Source organism: Corvus cornix, chromosome 9, assembly GCF_000738735.6.
Source record: "Corvus cornix cornix isolate S_Up_H32 chromosome 9, ASM73873v5, whole genome shotgun sequence".
In the NCBI taxonomy this organism is placed as follows: domain Eukaryota; kingdom Metazoa; phylum Chordata; class Aves; order Passeriformes; family Corvidae; genus Corvus; species Corvus cornix.
Genome location: NC_046339.1, coordinates 639,216 through 656,805, shown reverse-complemented (window position 1 = coordinate 656,805; position 17,590 = coordinate 639,216). Strand labels below are relative to the sequence as shown.

Here is a 17,590-nt window from a genome sequence, read left to right as displayed (position 1 = left end):
CTTAAAATAGTACCAGTTCCGTGCAGTTTTGCAGATTGAGTGACAGAATTTTTCCTCTCTCATTGCATTTACTCCCTTGCTAGTGACAAATAATGGCAAACCTGGGATTCAGTCTGAGTGGGGAAAAGCCAGCAGGGCAGTCAGAGCCACTGCTACCAGGCTGAAGCTGTCCCACGGCTGTCCCACAGAGGGACTGTCCCCACCCTCGGCTCAAAGCATCCCCTCAGCAGCCTGAGCACAGCAGCCTCCCCGCACGGCCGGTGAGGTGGTTCTGTTTCCTCCCCTGATAAAGCATCGCACATTTTTGTGTTATCGCAGCGATTTCTGCCCCAGCGCAATGCAAAGCACGCCTCAGGAATGCGGCTCCAGGGAACGCTGGGTGCCTGCTGTGCATCCCCTCGGACAGACAGACAGACAGACACCGCTCCGGGCCCTGCCTCATCACCCGCAAGGGCACAGGGACCGTCCCGGTCCCCGGGACCCCCAGCCCAGCCCGGCTGGAGCAGCCCCGGGCCTGGTCTCGGCTCTCCTTGGGATGGTTGGTTGGTTTGGCGTTTTTCAAATGTTAACTTCCTCAGCTGCCTGCAGGCACAGCAAATCAAGCTGCTGCGCTCTTCCCCCCGCCAGATTCCAGGCTCCAAGCAGGGTACGGCCCCAGCACACATCCTGCACCCACGCTGGCCCCCTCCGGCCGGGGCAGCTCCTCGGCTGATGAACAGATCCACTCGCTCTCCCGGCCTCTGTAACACAGCGTGAGTCTGACTACGAACATTTAATCAAAGCAAATCCCCACGTGGTTTGCAATTTTTTTTTTAATTACAGTGCATCAGAATTTTATTTTTAATGAATTGTACGATGCAGTGGTGATCCTCATCCACTTCCAAAGCTCCGGAGCACATATCTGCTCATTTTGCGGTCTCCAGTTTTTTTTTAACCCTGCACAAACATGCAGAGACAACAACCTGCCTGCAGAAACAACACCTCGCCGGGGTGATGCCCACAGAAGGGCTCAGGCATTACGGGATCAGCACCACCCGTCCCTGCTGGGACTGGGGGCCCAGCACTGTGTGGGGAATCCGTGTGGGAGCGCCCCGCTGGCCCCGTCCCCGTGCCAAGGCTGCTTCCAAATCCCATCAGTGCGGGTTTGGCGTGGAGGACGAGAGTCAGGGTGACCGCACAGCCGCGGGGCCGGCGGCTCACACTCACCCGTGAGCTTCACCCGGAGCAGAGTGCGGGCTATCGGCAGCTCCGAGCAGAGCCCACCCCTCCCGCAGCCCCTCTGAAGCGGAACCACCCCGACCCAACCCGGGGGCAAGTCTGGGAGGAGAGGAGGCACGACAAGCCCCAACTGTTGCGAAGACGCAGGACGAAGTACAAGCTCCGCTACGGTTTTAATGCTGCTCTCCTCTCCTTTCTGTGGGTGGAACACAGCCCCGTGTTTGCCCTCGTTAAGGCGCTCCGACACACGCGGCACCCGGAGCGCCCCGGGCAGCGGGGAGGCCGCACCGGCACACGCCGTTCCCAGGAGCGGCACGCAGGATGCGGTGGGAAGGCACCGCGACGGAGGCTGGAGCCGCTCCACGCCTGGCGAGGAGACAGCTGGGCCTCCTCCGGACCAGCAGAAGCCGGGATGACTCAGCTCCCGGCGGCGCAGCGGGAGCCGCGCGTGGGGCTCCACGTGCCCCCGCAGCCCGCGGGGCTCGGCCCCACCTTGGTCCCCAGGTGAGGATCGCCGGCCCCGGGGCTCCGGCAGCGGCCCAAGGAGCTGGTGCCCGCAGCGCCGGGATGTGCTCGGCAGGCAGCAGCTCTGCCGAAGGCATTCCCAGCTTGGCACGGGACCTGTTCCCCAGGCAAGAAGAGACACGAAGCTGCTGACACGTTTCTTCCTGTTCCCATTGAAAACTGCGTCGGAGCAAGGCTGCGAGAAATCATGTGCTGGGTTTAACAGATTTCTCCTCAGAATGAGGTTTCGGCTCAGAAGGGGAGGAGGGAGGGTTTAAAAAATTCGTAGAAAATTCTGTTTGCCCGGGAGTACTGTCACAGCACACTCGGACAGGCTGCCAGGCCCCTCACCGACTCCTGGCCTGCAGCAGTCTGAGCTGGTGCCGCTTGGAAAGCAGCAGTTTGGTTTGTGTAATCATTAATATCCACTGCATCGGGAAAGGATTTCCAAATCAAGTACAAGAAAACGTTGCCCATCTGTCATGAGTGGGAACCTTCAAACTGCAGCATCACAAACTATCGCCCAGGACTGTGGAGGGAAAAAAAAGGAGAGAAGAAAAGAAGAAGGGGGAACGGGTTGGAAGTATGTCTCCCTTCCCTGCTGTTTGTCCGGCTGGCTGCAGGCCGGACGGACACCGACCTGCTGGGCAGAGTGGGGTGTGGGCACTGCCCCCGGGAGCGGGGCTGGGAGGTACCAGGGAGGGGAGCACTGCAAGGTGCTGCAGCAGGGAGAAATGCAAAATGCTAGGAAATATCCAGGGAAGAGGGAAGGCCCAGGTTCCAGCGGCAAATGTGGAATGACACGGGAGAGGCACGTGAAACACAGAGCAGGGTTCTGGCAGTTTCCAACACTGGGTGCTGCCCGTGGGTCGTTGCTTTGCACCTGCATGTTAGGGCATCTCGGGGTATGGGGCCGGCCCCATCCTATCCCATCCTGTCTGATCCCATCCCGTCCTGTCCTGTCCCATCCCCACAGGAGGGTGGCAGCGCTTGGCCCCAAGCAGCCCCAGCGCTCTGGTGGCTCACGGCCCCCAGCTGCCCTGTACACCCTGGGAGCAACTCAGGGCTGCAGGACCCCAGAGGTGGCTCAGGCTGCAGGGTGGGGCCCAGGGGAGCTGGTGGCAGCCCCGCGGGGCTCAGCAGTGGGGCGCTGGACACGACCCTCTCTTCCTTCCCACAAAAAACGAGGGGTTCTGCCGGCATCTGCCAAGCAGCAGAGCCGCGTGTGTGAACTCGCAGCTGGATTATGTTTTTGCTGCCCTGAAAGCAAAGTGATGACTGAATTCTTGAGAAAGAAAACAGATTGGGAAACAGAAGATTGCTCAATGCACCTGCTGGTGAGTCAGAAAGCACAGGCCCAGCACGCTCCCTCAGCAGCGAGTGGCTGCACGACAGGGGTACCCGGAGGAGCCAGGAACGACCCTGGGGGACCACCCCTCCCTTGTCTGGCAGAGAATTCACACACCAGGCTCGGCTCTGGCCTGAGCCACACCACTGCCGAGGGCAGGGAATTCTGACGGTGTTGGGCTGGGTTTGGCACCCGAGTCCTGGCCAGGTACTCGGGGCCAGAGCTGCCCCAACCAGCAGCACCCTCCAGCCCCAGCCTGCCCTGGTGACACGGCCACTGCCAGGAAGGGTCCTGTCACGGATGGCTGTGGCTGGGGGGCTCGCAGGAACAGCTCAGCATTTCCTGCCCAGGGCCAGCAGTGATGGCAAACACTGCCCCAGCAGCGCCGCTGCCGGCAGCAGCTTCGCTACTGAGGGTGTCCGGCAGTGCCAGGCCAGCGCCCGTGTTTGCCAACACGGGTTACAGGAGGCTCCTCCAAAGGAAAATAACATGGATAAACGACATGAGAGGGCGACCCAGACCCAGTGTGTGCATCTCACTGCAGAGACACATGTCCTCCAAACAGCACAGAGGTGTTTTAGAGAACAGACCAAAAGTGGCTGATACTGGCTATGGGGAGAGGTCAATACAGGGAGGCAGCAGTGACCCTCGAGAGGGAATGTTGGTAGAGGCTCAGAGACACCCCCACCCCAAAATTTTGTAGGGCAAGTTGGATTTTGTGAATTCCCTCCAGCTCTCTCCTGCGAGCTGCTCCTCTTCCCTATCTGTACATCTATTTTCAGATGAAGTTTTCACTTCAGCACAGATGTTCAGAACCGGGTTTCATGCAGTAACGATCTGTTCACATCATTTTCCTCTTTGCACCAGAAACCACGAATTGAGGGGCTGGAGCCAGCAGCAGCTGTCGGAGCCGGTGAGTGACACTGGGCGTGTTTCCCCCTTTGCTTACGGCTGCCGATGCCATGGGCACGGTGACCACAGTCACAGGCCCCTTGGCCACCAACGTGTCGGGTTCTCCCTGGCAGCAGCCCGAGCTGTGGCACCGCTGCCACCCCTCAGGGCAGACCCGGCCCCCAGAGCGCCCGCTGTTAAATGCGTCTCTGCCCAAACAGCTGGCGAGCACCGGGCAGCAAAGGCGAGTGCGGAAGGCGAGGGCCGGCATCGAAAAAAGGGTGTGGGAATGGGAGGGAAGGAACCAGCAGAGCCCCTCCGCGGTCACGGAGCTCAGTGCCCTGACACTGCCCCGAAGCACAGCCCTGGGCAGCTCCCCCGGGATGTGCCAGCGAGCACAGGAGCGCCGGGAGGGGCTCCCCGCTCCAGCCAGCGCCAGAACAAGGTTTTGTGGTTATCCCGCGGTGAGGGGCTGTGGGCGGGATGCAGCCGCTGTGTCCAGCCCTACCCGGACCAGCAGCTCCCTGCGCCCGGCCCCCGGCCGAGGTCGGTGCGTGGCCGCGGGAGCTCCCCCGACGCTGCACCAGCTCCTCCCTGCACACGCAGAAGCTCCAGACCCCTCCCGCAGCCCCGACTCGCCCCAACCCTTCCCTTTCCCCCGGCTGAGCCCCATCAAATCCCCACCCACCCTGGGGCCACTCAGCCGCAGCACCGGTGCCGTTCTACAAACTCCCTTCTCTCCCCTGCTCTCCCCGCGGTCCGGAGCTGCTGCAGCCCGTGGCACCCAGTGGTGGTGGCCCTGCCACGCTCCCGGCCCCGCGTTGTGCTGCGTGTCCCGGGCACTGCAGTGGGCAGAGCTGAGCCCTCCCGGCGCCTCTCGCCATGCCGAGCTGCGCCCAGCACATCGTGCCACCCACAGCTGGGACGACAGAGAGGGGTGTGATCGGCTCTGTTTGGGCAGGAAATACACTTTTTAAAAAATTACAACTAACATTTGGATGCAAAAACACCCTCAGAATTATTCTGTTTCTTCCGTCCTGCCACCATTTCCTGCCCAGGGAGCAGAGGTGATTCAAACTCTTTCCCAGGTTCCTGTTCCTCCCTCCCTGAGGGCCCAGAATCCCCCCCAGTTCAGAAAAGCCTCTCAGCTGCAGACATAGGAGATCCTTGGAACAAAATTCTCTTATTTTGCTTTTGACAACTGATACAGCTCTCATTGCTGCCCCCGTGGCTGTCATTGTCCCGGCCCTGGCCAGCGAGGTGCCGCATCCCAGAGGGTGGCAGGGACAGCGAGGTGCCACAGCCGCAGCTTCCCGATCCGCTTTGGCAGCAGCTCCTTCTCGTGGCTCTGCTCAGCATCCGAGCTGCTGATTCCTCCCCCTGCAGCGACAGCCCCGCGGGGGCAGAGCTGCTGCTCGCCATCCTCTCACTCGCGGGAGCCCCGGCAGAGCCGGTGCCGCAGGACAGGAGGGCCGGAGGGTCCCGCAGGGCTGGGGGAGCCCCGGGATGGAGCCACCACAGCCGCCCTCGAAGTCACAGAGGAAAATCGAGCTGGGCTATTTTTGCCGGTTCTGAACACTGGCACTGCTCGACGCGTTGTTTTTCCCTAGGCAGCTAAATGTGGGGATAAATGAAACGCTGGTGTCATCCTGAGCATGGGGGCAAAGGGCGTGCAGGGGAGTGGGTGCTCGGCCAGCAGGAATGGGATGTCCAGGTGTGCTGAGCTTGGAAATAGTGCCAAGAGACCAGTCTGGGAAAGGCCAGCTAGTGGTGGGGGTCACAGGAGACACCCAGAATCCCCCTGGAAAAAACTGCCCTGCAGTGTTTTCTTTAATCAATTAAAGCTGTGATGTTGTGATCAAAAATTTTGATTATCAGTGATTTGTGGGAGACAGATGGAGCAACTGCAACACGTGGCAACAGGGCTCCCTCTAATGTCAGCCACTGCCTGGCTGCAGCCCACTCCCTGCTGCCCCATTCCCTGCACCTCCCTTCCCAGTTCCCTTTATTCCCTGTGTCCCCAGTTCCCTGCTTCCCCATTCCCTGCCCCTCCAAGTCTCTGCTCCCCGTTCCTTGTCCTCCAATTCCATGCTCCCCTCATTCCCTTCATTCTGACTTCCCTGCAGCCCCAGCTCCCTGTTCTCAATTTCCCTGATCATCCAGCTCCCTGTGTGCCCAGTTCGCTGCTCCCCCATTCCCTGCATCCCCATTCCCCACTCCCCTGATTCCCTGTGCCCCCATTCCCCACACCTTCAGTTCCCTGTGTCCCCATTCCCTGCAGAGGGAGGAGCTGGGGGTCCCAGTGTGTCTCTGGATCTCAGAAGTGTTGCCACAGGAGGCTAACGGCAGCTGGGGCTGATCAGAGCATCCCGGATTTGACAGGAATATCCCAAGCAGGCGGGATATTCACATTTTAATACACATCCTGCAGAGGGAACATGTGCTGGTGCAGAAAAGCCCCAGTACCAAATAAACTGTGGACAGTCCCACAAGTGCTCAGACACATTCAAGCCTACACAACCCCGTGGAGCCACTTTTAACCTAATAGAGGAAAAGATAATTAAGAAAGAGAACTTTCATTAGGGCAATTTCACTTTATTTTTTCCATACAGCAAGGTCAACTATAGCAGTAATAATAAAATAAGCATAAACCCAAATTGCAGCCCAGGACAGAGTACGTAACTGGAGCAACTACAAGCGAAAGTAAGTCTGTGGTTACGTAAGAGCAAACCCAAGCGCGCCCGTCCTTCCAGCAGATGAACCGGGGGCTGCACGAGTGCAACTCGTTAATTACTGATTAGTGTGAGCTCCGAGACCGGGCAGCCCGGCCCCCCACCTGCTCCAGCTTTGGCATAACACAGGATGACCACGCTCCTGCAACGCTTTCCATGGAAAGGGAAGATCTCCCAGGTTGTTTTTCACCTGCTAAAAGAACAGGACCACTACAGCGAGAAAATAATCCCCTACCCTACAGCTACGGGTGCTGTTCCGTTTGCCTGTCCATGGTTGAACTCTGTGAATGTCAGTATTTGTTTTGAAGAATCTTTTTTTGTGAACAAGAAACCACTGAAATTGTCAGAAACTGGTTTGAATAGCATATATCTTTAATATATTTTGATACTTTAAACATGCAGTAGATTTTGAATAATGTACGGAATATCTGAGCCATGGTTCCCTGGATGGGCTGAAGTACCTGCTTTTTTTTTATTTTTTTTTATTTTTTTTTTTATTTTTTTTTTTCATAATGATTTTCAGGCAGATTTGACCCAGTGGAGCTTCTGTCAGTCATGAGATCTCGGAAGGATGGCAGATCTTTCCAGCTGAAAAAATCCTGGCAAACTACAAGCTGTCCACATAAAGCAAAGCAACTTTTTGGAAGGGGGATGGAGTGCTAACTCTGTGCCACTTTTGCAAGCAATTTTGTTCAGCCTGTCATTTTATTTAGCCTTAACAAAACTCCTTGTAATTATAGACATTTTTATTCAAAATAAGATCTTACTATTATACAGGTTTCTCTCTTTTTTGACTATATACAGAAGTGCAAAAAGTCAACCTTCGCTCTCGACGTCCCAACTGCAGCATAATCAACCCTCAAGAGTTTGCACACACACACTAGAATTCTTGTTACGTAAACTTTGAGTATTTGGATTATCAACAAAAAGTCCCTTGATCTATTGATTATGCAGCTTATTTATAACAAGGCCTGATATTCAGGGATTTCAAAAAATATTTAAACAATATTTTAACATTTGAAATGGATACAGTAGAAAATAAATTTTATTCTAATATCTAGGAACTAGATTTTTTTTTCTCATAACTAATTACAAACAAAATAAATCATCAAAATATTACTCAATTGTCTGCCAGGATTGTTGCCATAGCAACAACTTAACTTCTTACTTAGCAATGATTATATAATTATAAGATATCCATATAAAAGATCTTTGTTCTTTAATGAAAACTAGACAAGAACTAACAATGACTGACATTCTTACATTGTCATATTAGATCAGTAAAATAGAAATCATTTAGTTAACAATAATACGAATACTCATAAGACACTACATGTAGATTCCAAACTGAGTATGTTATGAAGAAAACTACTTTTTTTTTTTTTGTATTTTGAAAAAGTCATCAGTAAACTCTAATAAAACAAAATTCTATAAACTGAAATGGTATCAACTGGTAATAGAAAATGAAAACGAGCTAATAAATGTAAGAAATAAAAACTAAACTTTTAACACGAAAAAAATAAGTAAATTCTCTATGGTAAGTCACTACAATTACATGTGAAGTCACCTATACTTTCTTAACACGATTGAAATTACATTGGTATGGGTTTTAACCCGTAATGTAATAATCTAAGGCTTTAATAGATGTACAGTACAATCAGGAAAATCAACACATCATTCTTATCTATAAAGCATCTCTCTCAAGCATAAAAACTCGCAGTAAACTCGGAGTATGGCGAGTTCTACAACTGAACCCGCGCCTCTCCCTCCCCTGCCCACCCGGGGCCTGGCCCCAGGCAGCCCCTGGCTGAACAGAGCAAAAATATCCTTTACTGGCTGCAACATCCAAACCACAAAAAGAATTCCTTTGGATGAATCCATTCTTAAAACTTGAATGCACATCTATTTGTTTGTTTTTATTTTGTAAAGGCTTTCTAAGGCTATAAGCAGTTAATCTGAACAAAAAAATCACATATAAAACTCACCCGAGTATTAACCCACCCAATTTCTACACTAATTAACATCTCATTTGTCCTATTTTGGTTTGTCATGCATCTGCTGTCAGTGCTTCTGCGTCTTTGTTTAGAGTCGCCGCGGACGCGGGACTTGATGAATTAAAGTGAAACCCATCTCTGCAAAACATTTATAGTCCTTGTGACTTGCGACAGAGGCTATAAATAGAGCAAAAGAAGTTCCTCAAACATTTGTTACTGTGTCTCAGAAATGGCTTTTCCCTTTCGCAGCTCATGTTATACAGTAAATATGCATAAATATGACATACAACGCCTTGGAGAGTTTATAGATAATATTGTCCGTAAGGGTTATGCACAGCTGGAGCATCTCTCTGGTGCTGCCCACTGGCTGTGAGGAGCAATTGGCCATTTCTGAGACAGCTTTGGTTTGAAACAGAATGGTGCCCTTTGACTGATCAGTACTCATCAAGTCAGTGAAAACGTGGTTCTGAAAATAACACTGTGGAAATAATACTCTGATGGATGTACAGTCTATGGCACTTCATGAGAATCCTTAACAACATGGTACTTAAAGCCATTGATGTGCTTTAAAATATACACAGTTGTGGTTTTGCTTGGCACATTCATCTCTGTCAGATTCCTCTCTTCTCATTTCTTACAATCTATTACATTAAAAATATTACTCTTAAACAAAAAATTACTGTGCATGCACGCTCTCATCTATAATGGCAATTTTAAATACAAGGTGCACCTTTGTTATTTGTAAACCTTGAAAGAAATAAACTTACTTTAAAAAATTATATCTTGGTCTACAGACGTACCAATACATAATAGATTTCTGGTTACAGCATCGTCAGCCTTTCCGGGGTGACATCCGTGATTGTGGGGAGCAGGCCCCGGATGCCTCTTCCCCCGGGCACTGCGTGCCGGGAAAGGCGGACGATGCTGCAGGTTTAGACAATAAGATCACCTCAGCACAAATATCAATTCAATGTACAAAGTATATAGGCAACAGTGTGCAGTGGAGTCCCACGGTCTCGCTTCATCTCGTTAACATGCAATGTGTGATGTCACTGCTGAGGGGTTCCCAGTGCTGCTGGACAGTATTTACATACACTATGGCTAATGAGCTCGGCCTCTTCCCACCCAAATCCGGCCTCTTCGCCTCGGATCCCATCTGGGAAGGGAAGGGAAGAGCACAAAGTGTTCTCGGCACAGCCAGGACTTGGTGTCAGACCACAGCAGCCCCAGTTTTATATGGCACAGGGGGCTGCGTCCCCGCAGGAACCTGCCGGCAGCAGGAGCATCCCATCCCACTTGAGGCATCCCATCCCATCCCATCCCATCCCATCCCGTCCCACCCTCAGCGATCCACTCTCCCTGCGTCACTCCAGCAGTTTAACAACATTTATGCTCAGCTGAAAGGAGCAGCTCTGATTGCAAACCCACTGTGGCCAAAGGGTCAATCCCCACCCTCAGAAAAAATTCCATTATGGCCAAGGCATTCCATAAAAACTTGGCAGAAGTGGGGCACAGGTGAGAGGAAGGTAACACAAATGAAGAGCTGTCCTGGGGTGGGATGGCTGCGGGGGGGGATCTCACAACAACAGGAGAATTATGAATTTCCAAACCCAGGAAATGCTGGGGTTCCAAATTTTGGGATTTAAAAGCCGTTCTTTCTGAAGAGAACTTGATGGAATCATCTTCCCCCTCTATCTGCCCCTCAACTCAGGTCACTGCTGGGGCCACCATAGACAGAACACAACCTCTGTGAACCCTGGTTTTGCTGGGTGGGCATGTACCAAACTAACACATGATGTGGCCACTGTTACCCGTGGGATCTCTCCTCAGAGAGGAATGGCCCCTCAGGGGGGTCAGAGCCTCTGCCCCTGTAGCTTACTGGTTTTCTTAGAAAGTAAAAACATTCTGTCCCTTACAGCAACAAATTACACACATAAGAGTAAGAAAAAATACAGCAACAACACATTGGGAACTTACTGTTAGATGACCAAATGTCTACATCTGTGTAACATACTTGTGGCTAGTCAGATGTTCGGCAGATATTATGGGTATCTACAGGTAAGAAATATAAACAATGAGTAACACGTGCAGTGAGCCCACCCAGAGACACAGCATTTGCTAGAGAGTATCAGTCTGGGAGAATCAGCTGTGAGTTGGTGGATTTTACATTATAACTATAAGTTAAAGTCGACTGAAGTGCTACAATAGCAACTTAGAACTGGAAAACATTGGGTTAAGTACTACGGGACAAATATAAATAAGTATTATTGGTTGTTCAGGAAATAGGAGAAGTTAACACCTACAAGACATGCAGTGCAGTAATTGAAAATAGCCCTTTTTGTTGGCCTACACAAAATCCTGTGTTTTCAGTGTCTCAGATGATGAATTCTACAGGGGCCTCATTTCAGTGTGATTTTGTGAAGTGTTCACTGCTGTCACTGTCCGAGGTTTTGAATGCCAAACCTACAGTGCCCTGAGCTTGATTTTCATGGCTGGTGAAAATCCCTGTTTGAGAAGAGCTCTTGCCCTTCCCACAGCGGCTGCAGCACCACGCGGAGCAGCCAGCAAGCAAAGCCTCCCCAAGCAGGGAAACAATTCCCAAAATGCTCGGCTGCACAAACAGGACTGAGCACATGGCTCCCCTCAAGTGTCCATCAGCTCAGTTTCCCGTTTAAAAAGCCAGGATCACACTGGGAGCCAATTTCCAGCAGTGCCACTAACAGGTGACACTGCACCCTGGCCATGGGTGGCGGAGGCACCGCAACCCTGCAGCGCCCGGGGGGGAGCAGCTGTGCCCAGGCACAGGGAATTGTGCTGAGGCCTAGGACACAAAATGGATTTGCACGATCCCAAACATCTGTGGCACTTGGAAAGACCCTTTTTCCTGATGGGCACCAAGGCTGGCCTGTGAATCTGCCCAGTAAAGAGAATGGGGAGTTTCTTCTCAACTAACTCATTGGCAGGTCCTGCAGTTGTTTTTCCACCCGTGTGCCCTCTCCTTCCCTGGCAGCTCACACATCACAGCATCGCCAACTCCACAGAAATGGGCTTGGAGCAGAATGAAGCTTCTCATACCATGTTTTCCTACTGCTGCAGGACAGGCTGCGGCACCCGACTGGAGCAGCATCAGGGATAGTGCTGTCGAACAGACCAGGGACCTTCAGCACCGATGCAGGAAGATGAAGGGCCAGATCTTTAGCCTTTGGCATGCAGGCACATGGCATCAGGTGGCATTAAATACCTTCAGCATTGCTCACATGGTATATACATATATGGGTATATATGTATATATGGAGGTTTGGCTGCAGAACTGCACTAAGTGTTATGAGGCTCTGGGGAGGAAAGGCATGAAATGACCAGATTCTACAGCAGAAAGTTTTCCCTGTGATCTATCTGGGAAGTGCATGGTTACTAACAGAGATGATTTAAAAAGAATGACTTTTTCTTTGGCTTGTCTTGTTCTCACAACCCCCAGGACATGCACAGGATACAGAGACACTGAAAGTAACTGGTGCAATAAATTGCAGTATTAAGAGACTTTGGGCATACAGGAGGTTGCTTGCTGAGCTGGCACATATGCAGAGGTAGCCCCACCTATGAATTAGCTTTTCAAAACACCATTTCTTAGGCCAAGTTTAAAGCCCTGAGTGGCCTGTTCATTCAGCAAACATTTCTCATGAGAAGAATGTGCTACCTGCTGAGCAGACTAACCTGGGTTGTTTTCAGAATTCTACAATATCCAGGTCCCTTTGGAGGCTCGGGGTGTGCACGCCTAGCTGTCACTGCAATGGTGTCATTTGGGAATTGTATTTTTCAGAGATGAGGAAGCAGACAGGTTAACGAGGGGTGTACAGCTGGGGCAGCACAAAATGGTAGTGCTCGACAGGTAAAGGTGCAAAGGCTCGAAGCCAAAGGCCCTGGGGCTGGCTCTGCAGCACTGGGTGTCCTGAGGCCGCAGGAGCTGGCACCACCCTTCCCATGCACAGAGGGGCACGGGCTCAGGGCCTGAGGAGCCACCTGCCCTGAGCCAGGAGCCGAGTGCCTCAGGTAAGCCTGCCTGAACACTGACATTTACCTGCACAGCTCGTCCCACACACAGGACCACAACTGCACAACGCTGAGGAGAACCTGGAGTTCCCTTTTCTACGGGACACACGTGTGATCCCACCGAAGCAAGACCTGCATATCAGACCAGAACTGACGGCTTCATGGCATGGGCAACTAACTGCCCAGTAAATCTCAAAAAATAATTTGCTTTTAAAAGAGGAACAGAAGGCTCTTTAAAACGTTTTTATTGTTGCACTTTCAGCCAGGTGTTGTACAGAAGTCTGCCCTTCTGACAGCGTCCTGTGCTCAGGTGCAGCTCCAGCAGCTCCTCTGGCTCATGGACTCATCTTTAGAGCATTGGTTCTGGCTTTCCTGGGAGGACTTCTAATCACTTACGTGGTAAAGCATTACTCTCATATTCCTGAAATACATCCAAACACGGCAATGACTGCGGTGGGTATTGAGAAATAAACCCAGACTCTAATGGGAATTTTCTTAACTGAGCTCTGTTCAAAGCAATGGGCCATTCCAAAAAGAGAATCACAAGGCTGGAACAAAGGCTTCAAGAAAGTTTCTGTGTGGCCCATGCTCACGGGGTTTTGTTTTACGCTTGGAAGAGGAGAGTCAGAACATGTTTGGACTGCAAAACTCAGACTGTAAGAACCTGCAACCCCTCTGCACAAAGACTCCCCTGGCTTTGCCTGAGTTCTGCAATGAAAGGAGCTGTTGGCTCCACAGAAATGGAAATAAATCATGGGCTTGTGTATTATCCCTTGCTCTTTGCATCCCTGAGAACAGAAATAAGCAGCATGGCCCATAAATGTCAAGACTGAGTCAGAAACTCTATTGTCAATTATTTTTAGCATCAGAAATGGAACTGCAGCACCTTTGGAGCATGGCTAAGGGCTGATTAAGCTGTGCTGCAGCTCTTTGAGAGAATGTGTAGGCCAACAAGAGGTCAGATCCAAACCCCCATGCTCATTAAAGCACCAATTTCGAGTTGTCTGTAAGGAACAAAGCTGTAAATTAGCAAACCTGGTTGGCTGTGGCTGTTGCAGCGAAGGGAACACTTGTGGCAGATGTTGTTGCTGCAGACACAGTGGCTGGCGTAGCACCGTGCACCATGGGAACTTTCGGAAGGAAAATCAAATAAGCAAACATACAGAAGAGTGTAGCAGTATGGGACCAGAGCGACACGTGGGAGGGTCATTGAGCGTGGTTCACCACAGCGAGAAGCCCGAGACATCATTGCCAGAGCGTGACATGCAACCACAGTGCAAAGCAGGACAACATTCCGGGTGGGAGGGGAGGGAGATGAAAGAGAAAAAAAAATGGGAAAATGCTTGTTACCATCAAATCAAGAATATCGACACAAACAAGCTTAACCATTTCAATATGAAAAACAACAGGAGAGTTTTTTCAATGCCCTTATATTTACAAGTTTTTGTCTTTTAAAAATTCAACCCAAATATTTACTGCTAACAGAAATTAATCTTGTAGAAGGACAGAATACAGCTACATGGCTATGGTAAGATACAGTCTTTAGTTAACACAAGATAGTTTCTAAACACTGGAACTCATAGTCCAGTCAAAATCCACCAAGGAACAATGTGCAATTAAAAACTGCTGTACAAAATTAACATCTACGTGTCCATGTCAATTAAATAAAACAATCACATTTAATTGACAGGTGTTAGTGCAGGAGGCTCGGGGAGACGGACTGGCACGAGGGCTGTACGTTAAATCTAGCAGTGGATTTTGAGGGTCTGTGAGCTGCACCACAGGTTTAAGATAATCAAGAAACAAAGCTGGCACCTACCAACACTTGTAGCGGGTGTCATGCACAATATTGAGCCTGCTCATCATGCATTGCAACAGGAAGGTGGATTTGGAAAGGGAAAAGAATTAAAACAACCCATCACACGCGTAATTATAAATTTCATTTGAACAAAGAAGAAAAATTGTTATTATGGGCACAGTAGCATGTAACTGTCAGCACAATCAAACCATACAATAGCACAGTGATCCGTTAGAACGAGGCCTCGGGGACAGGGCAGCGGATGGAGCTGTGTTGGGACTGTGCTGGCCCCAGAGCATGGCCACGAAAACCTTCCTCAGCTTTAACTCAGAACTCCCTAAACCTTCTTCCTTTCTGACACAAGCCTTGTCGTGGTCCTTTCCCTGCTCTTCTCAGATCAAAACCCCTGCCTAGTGCCTGCGGTCCCCGGTGCGAGGCCAGTGGGACCAGGCCCGGCTGTTCCTGTCCCTGTCCCTGTGCCCGCTCAGGAAGTGCTGCGCACAGCTGGACCCATCCAGGCAGATGGATGGCAGAGGTGATAGAGCCTCTCCCTCTCCCTCTCCCTCTCCCTCTCCTCTCCTCGGGCAGTGATCCCGACTGTCCCCTGCTCTGGCCACTTCACACGCGACTCAGAGCAGTGGCTGAATGGTCACCGTGCCCTGTGCAGCTCATGGTGACACCTCAGAGCACCTGTTCAGCCTTTTGTTCTACACTGCAGGATGTATTTTAAGATGCTGGTGCCTAGGTTCACAGCTGCAACTCCCTTCAGACTACACAAGAAAGCACCTGGAGAGTTCTGCCCTCCAACCAGTGCCAGGAGCAGGAAGGTGTTTTTAGGATCATTCTGGTATCATTTTTAAGCATCACCAAGTTGGCAATTCTCTCTATGTTACACAGCAAAATGCCTTCCACCAGAGTGATCTCACTATCTTCTATTTTTACTTCCAAGATGATAAATATATACTGATCTTCCAGAATATCAATTTTAAATAAATTATTTACTTTTTAATTTAACAAATAACAGTACCACTGTTCATGATGGTTGACACAGCAGAAACTGAAATAAACTCTGAAATCTGGGAATGAGGTTGCAATCGAAATGGAAACATCCTAGCAGGCTGCCAGAGGCAGCCAGGCAATGCTGCCTCCGTGACATCCCGTGACTGTAATGGGGACAGGAAATGGCTCCAGCCGGTGCCAAGCGCTGGAGGGGATGCACACCCTCAGAGCATTCAACTATGCAGGGAAGAAGTCGGTCAGTTTAATTACTGCTGGGGCCAAGGTTATTCTCTGTCACTGCTGTATCTGTAAGGCAACAAAGGCAAGGGCATCATCATGTTTCCTAATTAATCCTCTATTTCTGTGTCATAGAAGAGACTGAGAATGTTCGCAAAGAAAGGATAAAGGAAGGGAACCTCTCCTGACCTCCCCAGGCACAAGTCATGGCTGAAGCCAATGGGATCACTTGCAAGATTAAAAAACGGAGCAGAATTTGGCTAGAAACTACAAACAGTAAGCAAAACAGCTTTCTCAGTCCCTCTTACGGGCTCTCAGTGGCATTAATGGGGGTGCAGAGAAGAAGCTCTGAGCTGTGCCTCTGCAGCAGTGCCCTGGTCACGCAGCTGTACACCTCTACGAGAGCTGCAATGGTACATCGCTCCCCGCACAACTGTATCTGCATCCTACACATGAGCTGGGTATTTATAACAACTCTGAAATATGCCTGTAAAGCTTTTCAATTAAAAGCTCAAAATTTCAGTCTGAATTATCTTCATTAACATTATGACCAGTGCACACAGTTTTTGAAAAGGAACTGAAGCAAATGAACATGAGGCAGAAAGTAGAACACTTGCTGGGGTGGCATAATGCCCAAACACAGACATGCTATATGACCCTCTTACCAGTAATAAAAATAATTCTTGCTATGATCTTAATATTCAGCTTGACTTCAGAAGCTTTGACTGACTAATGAGAACACATGAATAATGAATGTGCACTTTCAATGTTCCCTGGCTGTTCGGCACAAAGCAGAATTTTAATTTGAGGATGTTCTGACTTAAATGACCATAACTTCACAACCAGATTATTTCTGTGGTGCAATAAAGCTATTTTTATAAATATTCTATGTTTACTGTTGTTTTAATTATTTTTTCTCTTTTCTCCCTTGTATTATTCCTCTCAGTCTATTTCTTCTGCCCAATCTACTAAAGCCTAATTAAAAACAACATTCCAGACAGCACAAGCACTCCCATGGAGGTGAGCAGTGGTGTGTGACCTTTCCCTCCCCAATGTTTTGGGGGAGAGCAGTGGTTTTGCACAGGCCCAGCAGCCCCAGAGAGGAAAGTGCTTTAGGAAAACCTCTGGGCACTGAGTCCCAGCCAGGAACAAGGGAGTGCTGAAGCTGCAGTAATTGAACAAATATGCAACGGGTTAATACGATGCAGAGGTAGCTGCAGCCTTTCCATGCTGGCTACGGGGTTCAGCTGCCAGCTGCAATCCTGCCCCTTGCAGCTGCATCACGACATCAGGTCCTGGGAGCATCCTGCCAACCTGACCCTTTCCTCTGGAGGATATCGCTTCTCAAAGACACTCTGGTCACCTGGGAGACACCCCCGGGGCAGAACAGCTGCACCCGCACACGGAGGAGACAGGGAGCTGAGGCCCAGCATGGTCACAGGCCCTGGGGCAGGATGTCACTCAGCTGCCCACAGGAGCACTCTCCAGCCAGCTCCCAGTCGCTGCAGGACATGGAGCAGGTAAAGGTCCGAGGACCGGAGCTCTGCGCGTTCGCAGTGGGAGGTTCACCGCGTCTGCCGAGCTGTCCCGAGCTGGCAGCCAGGACCCAGGGACCAAACCGAGCTGGGAACACCACCAAGGCATGCAGAGCCTCCTGACTCGCCTGACTAACTCCCCTCATTCCAACAGCACAAATGGTCCTGGTTCTTTCTTGCGACACCCCTAAACTCCCCTCTCAGTCTGGGGACAGCTCCCAGCAGCCAAGGTTTCGGGGACACCTCAAGAGGGGAGCTGTGCACAGAGGGAGCTCTAGCTGAGAGAG

At 50.7% G+C, this 17,590-nt stretch overlaps 1 protein-coding gene across 9 annotated transcripts in view; it reads right to left on the bottom strand.

Moving 5' to 3' along the window:
* Window positions 1-6,535: 6,535 nt before the first annotated feature.
* MBNL1 (muscleblind like splicing regulator 1) overlaps window positions 6,536-17,590 on the bottom strand; it is a 74,140-nt gene continuing 63,085 nt past the window's right edge. For 4 of the 9 annotated variants that reach the window (XM_039556657.1, XM_039556661.1, XM_039556658.1 and 1 more), the window contains 4 exons: window positions 14,554-14,589; window positions 13,770-13,864; window positions 10,665-10,739; window positions 6,536-9,843 (listed from right to left, as the gene is read on the bottom strand). In XM_039556657.1, the coding sequence (XP_039412591.1) occupies window positions 10,683-10,739; window positions 13,770-13,864; window positions 14,554-14,589 (188 nt within the window). In that variant the 3' untranslated portion in view covers window positions 6,536-9,843; window positions 10,665-10,682. Of the gene's footprint in view, window positions 9,844-10,664; window positions 10,740-12,962; window positions 13,156-13,769; window positions 13,865-14,553; window positions 14,590-17,590 lie in introns of those variants that run through there. The other 5 variants (XM_039556660.1, XM_039556662.1, XM_039556663.1 and 2 more) reach the window with 3 other exon arrangements.